Source organism: Coffea eugenioides, chromosome 10 (assembly GCF_003713205.1).
Source record: "Coffea eugenioides isolate CCC68of chromosome 10, Ceug_1.0, whole genome shotgun sequence".
Classification (NCBI taxonomy): Eukaryota; Viridiplantae; Streptophyta; class Magnoliopsida; order Gentianales; family Rubiaceae; genus Coffea; species Coffea eugenioides.
Genome location: NC_040044.1, coordinates 9613487 through 9624885, shown reverse-complemented (window position 1 = coordinate 9624885; position 11399 = coordinate 9613487). Strand labels below are relative to the sequence as shown.

The window sequence follows — 11399 nt, the reverse complement described above, 5'->3', positions numbered from 1 at the left end:
GATAATTTTACAATGATAAAACAAAGCTAAGTTTTGAATTGGAATAGGAGAATCACCTATTGGAATGCTGCTAACATTAGCAATGCTTTTTCCATGGATATTAACAGGAGTCAATGCTTCATCGGTTTGAATAGTAGGAGAACCAAGAGAACCATATTTATTCATAAGAGGTGAAGAGGACAATGGATTCTCAATTGTATCATCTGTGCTCATATCCACAAAAGAAGTGCCATCATTATGTTTATTGATACGCATACGCGTCATAGAAGAAGTACTCGTCTCGGCTAAATTATCCATCATTCGCAATGCTTTCACAGCAATGGTGCAAGTCGTATTAAATGGACCATTCTCCTTTTGTTTCTTAGCTGCAGCATATCGTTCACGACGACGACGATTTTTTTCACTGTAAAGTTCCTCAAGTGTAGCATATTTTCTCCTTGGACCCATTTTCAGTGATACTTATATACTATAGTTTAACTTATATACTATAGTTCAAGTAACGAGGACAAAAGAAGAATAATTTTCATGCCAATAAAACAGGGGAGAATAATCAACATATTTTATGCAAGTAAAATACAGCACAATGTAGTTGAATGAATAAGAAGCAAACAAGATTAACTTTCATGCAAAACCAAAAAGAAAGGGACAGTATACAGGTAAAGAGAACGGAAACAGATGGAAAGAAACTTACATGATATTAGAAGATGCAGAGCAAGGAAAAACGTTTACAGGTCTCCAAACAAATAGCTGCAATTAAACAAATACATGATATGATATATCAGACATGAATTAACAATTGTCAATCAAACAAATACGTTATATGCATGAAAAGTAAGCAACGAACTACAAAGCATGAAGATAAATACATTACCAAATCAACAAAAAAAAAAAACAATGAGAATGGATCTCATATTAAGCAACTACCTAGCTGCCTCCAAAACGCAAGACCTTTGGAACAAGTAAATCACAGGTGCAATAAAACTTGGGGTCACACTCATCGGAAAGAAGAAAAACTAATAAACTTCAATTCCTAACATGCAGATAAATACCAGTGAATTGTAAGCAAGAAAGAATAACAATCGCGACTAACCAAAGCATTGAACAAAGCCAAAATCGGAGAGGCATCAAAGCTTACCCGTTGTTGCCACAAAGAGCCAGAGGAACTTGCAAGTGAAAGCCTAGCCGTTGTTGTTCGGAACAAGGAACGAGAGGAACTTGTAATTACAAAGGCAAAAGCAACCCATTATCTATTGCAATGCAAAACGAGCAAAGGACACCTGGCCAAATGTTTTCCCGAGGAAAAAAGCCACCGCTTGAAATCACGTATCAGGAATTCATGCAAAAAAAGCCAAGTTCCCAAATCACCCCTCTAACAAGCAAACTTAACAAAGAAACCGGACAAAGTCTTTACCCTTCACAAAACCCATATTTACAATTAAACCTGCCCAAAAAGTACTGTTCACAACTAGCATTGACGCTTTACTTATATAGTTATGATATGATATAGACTAAATTTTTTTTTATAATTGTGCGTCTTAAATAGTAGAAGGATTATAAATCATTTTTAGTTCCAAATCTTAACACGTTAGCCAATTTTTGTTACCTGTGATGACAATGTTGGACTTCTATTTTTTTTTTCGGTTCAATTTTTGGGAATCATGCAATTAGAAGCTTCTTGTCAACATGGTAGACAACTACTCCACCCAATGCAACGAGTAATAAATTGCATAGAAAGAGAGGCACACACAGAGCTTTTATTTACCGCCTAACAAAGTAAACCACCAACGGGAAATAACCAAAATAGCCAATTGACAAAAATAGCCTCCACATCCAACAATAATTGTAGCATAATCGCTTGACCAAAAAGCACTATTCATAACCCAACTCTCCCCTTTTATATTGTTAGATATTATCTTTTATAAAGAGAAATAAGCTCATAAATTAGCACACACATATAAATAGAATGAAAACTATAATAATAAAAGTAAGGGCACTAAAAATGGCTTAGCACACACATATAAATAAAATGAAAACTATAATAATAAAAATAAGGGCACTAAAAATTTTCTAATAAAGAAAATAAAGAAAAGATTAAAAGAAAGAATCCGTGTATGCTTGATCCAGTTGAAGAAGATAAAACGCCAAAGCAACTCCGTTTAGGAGTTTCAAGTGGGAACAGGTGTGACTTAGGAGGAAAAGTAGGAGCTTTGTGCGGCTCACTTGGAGAAACCAAACACACGCCTGAAGGACAAATACAAAAGCCAACAAAGTTGTCCATAATTACCGAATAACCGCTTGACCAAAGATCAATTTCCAGCAGAGCCATTGCCATCCAAGTCCAAAAGACTAAAATGCCCCTCGAAGTCACAAAAATAACGGCATAACCGCTTGACCAAAATGGCGCTATTCATTTGCCAACTCTCCCTTTTATTATATAGACTAGTGGGTGGGTTAATATTTCCCGTGTTAACTATTTTTTATTGTGTGGGTTTATTAGTATATATCTATATTATTATCTAATTCATGCAGATCATTAGAAAATTATCGTTTTTATTAAAGGTTGACAATTATGAAATATATAGAATACATGAGAACAATAATATATAGAATGCATGAGGGCGCTTACTTAGAATGCATAAGCGTAAATTAAAAAATTGTATAAGGTTATTTTGCATTTGAATTAAGATAATTAGAAAATTATAAAGTGAATCATTCCCAAAAAAGTATTAATCATTGTTGACACAAAAAAGAGGGGACTTGGCAAGTCAATTAAGCACTTAAACCATAGAACTTGGCATTGTTAAAATTAATCACCACATGTCACAGTAATAAAACCCATTTTTTAAAGTTACTAAAGCCAACAATGGTTTATTAATTGTTTCCTCAATAATTGTGCATTTACAAAACACTTAACCATTTTATTTCATGTCAAGCCAACAATAATTTATTAATTGTTTCCTCAATAATTGTGCATTTACAGAACATTTAACAATTTTATTTCATGTTACAGTAATAAAGGCCATTTTTAAAGTCACTAAAGCTAGCAATAATTTATCAATTCTTTCCTAGGTAATTTTGCATTTACAGGACACTTTAAAAGCAAATAATTAACCACAAAAAACCAACTTTCAAAAGTTTCACTTTTTACACCACCAATTACCAATTCGATCAATATGTCTCGTAAATGCACCATAACTATACCTACTTTAAACAAACAAAACAGGCAATTTGATGAAAACAGCCCCGACATCCAATAACAATTGCAGGATAACCACTTGACAAAAAAACACTACTCATAGGGCAACTCTCCCTTTTATATTGTTAGATAATTGCAGGATAACCACTTGACCAAAAATACCATTCATAGGGCAACTCTCCCTTTTGTATTATATATATAATTATATATATATATTTTTAATTTAGAGTACTTTAGTTTTTTAATGTAAGAAACAATCTAATTAATGTTACATGTTTGACTAAAATAATAAAAAAAAAATAGCACACCATATTGCTTTTCAGTTTAGAGCCATTAGGAAAAATGAATGTGTTAAAAAATTTATAATAATTATATATATTAAATACGAATATGTTAGTAAAATAAGAAATTAATTCTTTTAAAAAGGAAGTAAGTTAACCATCTAACTCACATACAGGGCGGAAATAATTTTATGTTTATAGAATGGAAAAATAATAATAAAGATAAGGGCATCAAAAAATTTGTAATAATTATATACATTTAATATGGATATATAGACTAATATTTTTTTTATAATTGTGCGTCTTAAATAATAGAAGGATTATAAACCATTTTTAATTCCAAATCTTGACACGTTAGCCAATTTTCGTTACCTGTGATGACAATGTTGGACTTCAATTTTTTTTTCGGTTCAATTTTTGGGAATCATGCAATTAGAAGTTTCTTGTCAACATGGTAGACAACTACTCCACCCAATGCAATGAGTAATAAATTGCATAGAAAGAGAGGCACACACAGAGTTTTTATTTACCGCCTCACAAAGTAAACCACCAACGGGAAATAACCAAAATAGTCAATTGACAAAAATAGCCTCCACATCCAACAATAATTGCAGCATAATCGCTTGACCAAAAAGTACTATTCATAACCCAACTCTCCCCTTTTATATTGTTAGATATTATCTTTTATAAAGAGAAAATAAGCTCATGGCTTAGCATGCACATATAAATAGAATGAAAACTATAATAATAAAAATAAGGGCACTAAAAATTTTCTGATAAAGAAAATAAAGAGAAGATTAAAAGAAAGAATCCGTGTATACTTAATCCAGTTGAAGAAGATAAAAGACCGAAGCAACTCCGTTTAGGAGTTTCAAGTGGGAACTGGGAACAGGTGTGACTTAGGAGGAAAAGTAGGAGCTTTGTGCGGCTCACTTGGAGAAACCAAACACACATACAAAAGCCAACAAAGTTGTCCATAATTACCGAATAACTGCTTGACCAAAGATCAATTTCCAGCAGAGCCATTGCCATCGAATTCCAAAAGACCAAAACACCCCTTGAAGTCACAAAAATAACGGCATAACCGCTTGACCAAAATGTCACTATTCATTTGCCAACTCTCGCTTTTATTATATAGATATAGATATAGATATAGATACATTCAGGCGTCTTCTACCAAAAAAAACCAATTTAGTATGTAAAAGGCAAAAGTAGTCAAAAAAAATTAGGGTTAAAACAAAAAAAACCACCATATGCAATGATGAAGCCAACGCATGGCTGAGGGGAGCTATATCCCCCCTAAGTTTTGAAAATTTGAGCTCATAATACGTAAATTTATGTATAAAACAAAGTTAGCCCTTCTAATTTTTCACTATTTTAGTTTATATTATGAGAGTTTATATATACATATATATATATATATATATATGAATTAACCACCTTTGAATTACTTTTTTCATCAAAATAAGTTATTTATTTTTATTGTGTTAATTATTTAACTTTCAAAAAAATAAACATATAATTTGATGATCCATAGTAAATCTACCCAATTTAATATATTATAATAAAGAGATCCAATCCACAATTATCAATGGGCCAAAATAAAAATATTTACTTTATTAGACCATATACAAATGCACGGCTTAGCCAAATGATTAGACTTTTTCTCACATTTCCTGTATCAACTGCAATTAGAGAATAGGTATTTTCAATTATGAAAATCAATTAGACTAAAATCCGAAACAAGATGGAAGATGATTTTTTAAATGATTGCCTAATTATGTATGTAGAAAAGGAAGTTGTTGAAAAATTTAGTATTGATTCAATCATGGATGAATTTAGTTCTATGAAAGAACGTAAATCTCAATTTACTTTTAAGAAAATATGTCGAAATTTCAAGGTATGTTAACATAACTTTTATCTTTTTTAATTGAAAATAGTTATATTTGTATTGCATATATATATATATTGGACAGGTGACATATTAGAGCATTTTCTCATAATGTGCAACTTGGGTGGTTTGTGATGTTATAAGATATTTAATCAAAGGTTATTTTTTATATTAATTTTCGTTATGACTATGCTGCATATTTATGAATAGACATACATTTACAATTAAAGTTAATATTTGATGTTTTTATATGTCATATATTTAAATAAATGAAAATTATTTTGAATATAATATATTAAGATAATTTTGTTGGAAAAAATTTTGTTCTCCTAGAAAAAAAATCCTGGTTTCATCACTAACCATATGGCGTGACATATATACACTTTAGTTTTCTATAGTTTGGAGACCTATACTTTAACTCTTTATAGCTATAATGAAAGTAAAACTATTAGATTTCACGGTAAAACTTAAATAGTCAACCTTTTAAAATAAAATTACTATGAAATTACAATCAATTTTCAAACTAAGATTAACATCATGTTCGAAATAAATTTTGAGGCAAACTATACATTTAGAAAATTTTGAAGTAAAAAAAAAATTTTAGACAAAAGTTTATATTTATTTATTTTATCTCCAATATAATCTGTTGGATTCTACTATCGCGATGTTATAAAAAAGTTCATATTTTTTCATCTTTGGCAAGAACAAATCAATGTGGAAATATAAGATTTTGTTATTGCAATGGGGTTTAACGTGTGCACAATTAATATTTGTCAAATCATATAAAAATAAAAAAATTTCCATGAATGCACTATGTGTGGAAATTCATGGATATGCAGCATTAGTTAAGACGAGCTAACAGATTAGTGCCAATCAATTTACCAAAACTAAATAAAAATTTAAGTTGAAAAAATGAAACATAAATGTGAGACCCAAAAAAAAAAGAAAAAAGCAAAATGTTTCATGTAAAATAATAATGTAGTAATATTAGCCTTCTCACCCCACAATTAACATAATGGCTTACCCAAAGATTCTATAAGATTTTATCTGTGTTTAAATGATTCAAAACTATCAAGTTCAAATGCTAAATAAATTAAAAAAAAAAACAAAAATGGTAACTTTACAACTCATCAGTCGCATGCAAAAAACGGCGGGAATTCTTGGCGCTATTAACCTCAAACTCCCCATTTTCAGGAGAATTATTCCTCCTCAGTCCCCAAATTCCAACATCCATTTCGCCATGGCCGAAGAGATGAACCTCCAAAACCATAGCCCCGAAGTCAAAGAACCCACCCCAGAAATCCGGAGACTTGACCCTGAAAATGGCTTGATCCAACCCGCCACCGCCCCATTTTTCCGAGTCAAAAAGCTCTCTGACAAAGCAGTTTTGCCCTCTAGAGCTTCTCCCCTCTCTGCTGGCTATGATCTCTCCAGGTATTGTTCTCCTTCACTCTTTGATTAACGATGGTATGAAAATTATATGAAAAAAAAATGTGGTAATTTTGTGTGTTTTTGTTTCTGTGGACAGTGCTGCTGAAATAAAAGTGCCCGCCCGAGGCAAAGCTTTGATCCCGACTGATTTGAGCATTGCCGTCCCTGAAGGAACCTATGCCCGTGTTGGTAATATTCCATTAGAAATCATCCATTTTATCTTTTCTGAAATTGGGCTTTTTTTTTCTCCTCACTGTGAGTAAAATGTTGTTGAATTTATTTAATGATTATAGCGCCGCGGTCGGGATTGACATGGAAGAATTCAATTGATGTTGGAGCTGGAGTGATAGATGCAGATTACAGGGGTCCAGTTGGGGTGATTTTGTTCAACCATTCTGATGTTGACTTTGAGGTGAAGCCCGGTGACAGAATTGCACAGCTGATTATTGGGAAAATTGTGACGCCGGAGGTGGAAGAAGTTGATGATCTGGATACCACTGTCAGGGGAGCTGGAGGTTTTGGATCAACTGGGGTTTAGAGCATTCAGGAATCCAGACAAGTATTACTGATGGTAGATAATGACTAGTAGGAAAAGGTGGTTTTCTTATATTATTTTGTTTTATATTTGGTATCAGGGATTAAGGGTGAAGATGGATTGCTCTCCAATATTCTATGGAAAATCACATGTTTATCTAGTACTGTGGCTGCCTGTTCCTGAAGAGCTAGTATGTTGTTCTTAGTTTTGGTTTAAGGTGAATCTAGTATGTCATTCTTTTGAAATGTTGTTTTGTGGATATTAAACAGTTTCCATCCATTTGGTGAATGGATGGTCTTGAACATAATTGACCAGGGTAACATCTGATTAGCGGTGCACCTCAAATCACTAGAGATGGGTCTTTTGGAAGGGGAATTCAACTGATTTTTTGCAGTTAAGAAGAAAAAAGCTTGGTATTTGTCTCATTGATTAATGATCCTATGGATGTATCCAAGTCCAAATTGATATTCATTGATGTAATGTGGTCCTTGAATTACAAAATTTAACAATAATATTTGCCTTAAGAGGCAATAGAGAAGATTTACAGCGTGACCTGAATGATTACAAGGAGGAAAATTGTGGAAAATGCTGGTGGAAGTTCATAATTGTTATTCATTGGTCAGTAGCAGAAAAGATTTGAATTTACTCCTCTTCTTTCTTCATCACTGACTCCTTCAGCTGGTTCCTCCATTGCTAAAAATCCCTTTGTACATGTCTGAGCCCATCCCACTGAATAGGTGCAGCTGTCCAAATCAATTCACCAAAAGAAAAGTATATGCTCTACAGTTTCCTGCCCTTCTCGACAGCTTTTACATCTGTTACCTCCTGAATATGAGCTCATTCACAGGAACTGCTTTGTGAAAACATCTCCTTACTAAGTGCTTGATTTTGTGTTTCACATTTAAGTTCCACAGCATCTCCCATATTCCTGAACTCTGATTAACTATACTACATTTTCCCTCAAACTGATTCCATCTTTCATTTCTTTTTTCCACATTTTTTGCTTCATTGTAACCTGACTAGACTGTCTACTGGCCAGATGAGTCATGCTTTCAGTATATCCTGTCTGCTTTCCTAGTTAAGATTTATTGGCATGCTGAGCATGTATTGAGCATCTTCATTGTTGAAAGACTGCTTAACAAGCTGTATATTCCAGTTAAAATTCACAAATCAACTAACCAGCTGTGGTCAAAAACAAGTTCTGCGGCATCCAGATTGTCACTTTACAATCTATCATTACATTGAATCTATTTATGTTGCCAAATAGCCTGTTCTGCCCTCCCCAACTCTATTCCTAAGGCCATGTTCAAGCAACTTTTTTGCACTTGTGACACTTTTCCATAACCAAGCTGCATTCTTAGAAGGGAGGAACGAGTATTGTTCCTAACAACAATCACATAGCAGCGAAGCCCATAAACCAAGTTCTTTGGATTCTCCAACTGTTAGCCTAGGTAATGAATCAAAACTAGCAGGCCCATGGCTGAAACTTTTCTAACATTCTTCCTTGATTGCATTCCTTGCTATCCAATTCGTCCAGAAATAGAGATTCATGACAGCCTTCATTTACGTCTATTATCCAGCATGGAAAACTTGTAAACTGGTATCACTCTGAAACCAACTAAAGCCAGCGCCCTTAGATATGCCTCTTGTCTTCATAAACTCCCTAATTTCACTTACATTGTTCCATCTCCCTGCCTCTGCCAAGGTATTTGATAAAGCAACTTATGCCCCAGGACGACTCTTAGCATTTAACCTGATTAGTTCATTGGCAGCTAAATTAGCTATATCTATATCTGCATGCAGCCTAGAAGAACTCAGAAGAGCTGCCCAAACATCAGAACTAGGCTTTTGAGGCATTTTCACAATAAATTCAAAGGCCTGATTAAGACTTCCTGCACGGCCTAAGAGATCAACCATGCACACATAGTGCTACATCCTTGGTTTCATGAAACAGTCTCTCTCCATGCAGTAAAAGATCTCCCATCCTTTTGCAACTAGTCCAGCATGTGCACAAGCAGCAAGAGCACTGAGAAAGGTAACATAGTTAGGCTCGACTAAGGGATCTAATAGCATCCTATTGAAGAGCTGAAGTGCTTCAGTTGGAGCACCATTTTTACCATAACCATCAATCATGGAAGTCCACGTAAACACATTCCTTTCAGGCATATGATCAAAAATTCTTCTTGCGTCCTCTGTTCTTCCACATTTTGAATACATATCAAGAAGAGCACTGCCCATTTTTATATCCATGAACAATTCAGTCTTTTTAAGTTGCCCTTGAACCTGCTGACCAACTTCAAATGCTGATATTACAGAACAAGCTCCAATAATGCTCGCAAAGGTTGAAATTGTGGGCCTAAATTCCAACCTTTTCATGGCAATGAAAACCTAAATAGCCTTCTTGGGAGTTCCAATCGATTTACTGTAATCCTCAATCATTGCATTGAAAACCACCACATCTTTTTCCACTATCTTGTTGAAGGCATCCTTAGCATCTTTGACAAGACCCTAGTTCATGTAACCAGTGATCATAGATGTGGCACAAACTATGCTCTTCTCCAACATCAAATCAAACACTCTCCTTGCATAATCCACTCTCCCACTCTTCACACACGAGTCGACTAAAGCCGTGCAAAGCACATCATCACCTTCAATTCCAAATTTGACTATCTGGGCATGTACCTCTTTGCCTACAGCCTTTGGCAGTGAGATTACACTTTGAAAACTAGATCCCTTCAATATCATCGAAAATGTAAAATCGTCAGGCATTTCACCTGAAAAGGTCAATTTTCTAAACAAATCAAAGGATTTCTCATCGAACCCATGTTTTATGTAACCTGATAGCACATAGTTAGAGGAACTAAATGTTGGTTGAGGCAATTCATCAAACATTTCTGCGCATACGCCAAGCAAGAAGTTTGGAGGTGAACCATGAGGATGTTGATGCAGATATTAAGATTGGGCTTGAACCCAGTTTTGATAATGTGGGAATGAATCTTTTGCCCGTGAGAAGGGTGGTCTGAGTTGATGTAGTATTCGAGGGCCGAGGAGACACTAGTGGAAGTTAACGGGTTCAAAAGGTAGTTATTTTCTGTTGGTGGGTAGTTAGTCGTTGATGGGATCAGGCGTTCGACTTTTGCACATTTTGACATCTTTTTAAGAAATTGCAGGATTGAGGCCTCATTGTTTGGCCTATTAATACATTTGTCTTTTTTTTGATGACACAGGGGTATCCGGACCTTCAACCCGACTAATCCTCCTTCGGCCTGGAAGAGGGCGCCCCAACTCACTCCGAGTATGATAACCAGGGGATTCGAACATTGGTCAATGCCTTAAAGAATGACTACATGACCGGCTGACCTACCCCACGGGCTATTAAGATATTTATCAATTAGGGGTATTTGGAATTGTATTTTTAACTTTTGTATTTCAATTAAAGTCTTTGTTTTGTATCTTTTTTTGCTAATTTGTCTTCTTCCATCTTTTCACAGAATGGCGTACTTGTGTTGTATGCTAACTTTTTCTTCTATTGAACTCGCTTGAGGTATGGATGCTCTGAAAGAAATGTGCATACGTTATTTTTATGAAGAAAAAATGCAAGTTTTGTCTTGGACCATTGTAGGGTTAGGGTTACCTATACTATTGTCATTAACGTTATATGTGTTGGGGTTTTTACTAGAATATATTATATGATACTTTTGCACTTTATTATATTATATTAGCATCTACATTTATATGTGTTGGGGTTGGTCCATATATTTTGTATTAAAGCATATATTATATGGCAAATTAATATTGATAATTGTAAACTTTTTATATCCTTTTTTTGGTAAATTCAAGTGTTTAAATTACGTACATATATATATATATGTATGTATGTAATTTAAATACTTTTAATTCAAAGGTAGATTTTTAAATTTAAGTGAAATCCAAAGTAGGGAAGCTCTGAAAACTCGAAGAACTATTGTTGGATGTTAATTCTTGCACTTGTCATTGCTGGATTTGTTTACTAATTATATATGATTGGGAATTTTTTTTTTTTTGGATAAATGAGTCACAGGGACA

General features: G+C 34.0%; 1 protein-coding gene and 1 pseudogene across 1 annotated transcript; one reads left to right on the top strand and one right to left on the bottom strand.

The window, feature by feature from the left end:
* The first annotated feature begins 6608 nt into the window (after positions 1 to 6608).
* Positions 6609 to 7532, top strand: LOC113750107 (deoxyuridine 5'-triphosphate nucleotidohydrolase-like). Its single transcript, XM_027294044.1, has 3 exons — positions 6609 to 6802; positions 6897 to 6988; positions 7093 to 7532. Exons 1-3 carry the CDS (start codon positions 6609 to 6611, stop codon positions 7335 to 7337), a joined length of 531 nt encoding a protein of 176 aa, XP_027149845.1. The 3' UTR covers positions 7338 to 7532.
* A 1374-nt stretch (positions 7533 to 8906) lies between these two features.
* LOC113750375 lies at positions 8907 to 10486 on the bottom strand (annotated as a pseudogene).
* Between the last annotated feature and the right edge of the window lie 913 nt (positions 10487 to 11399).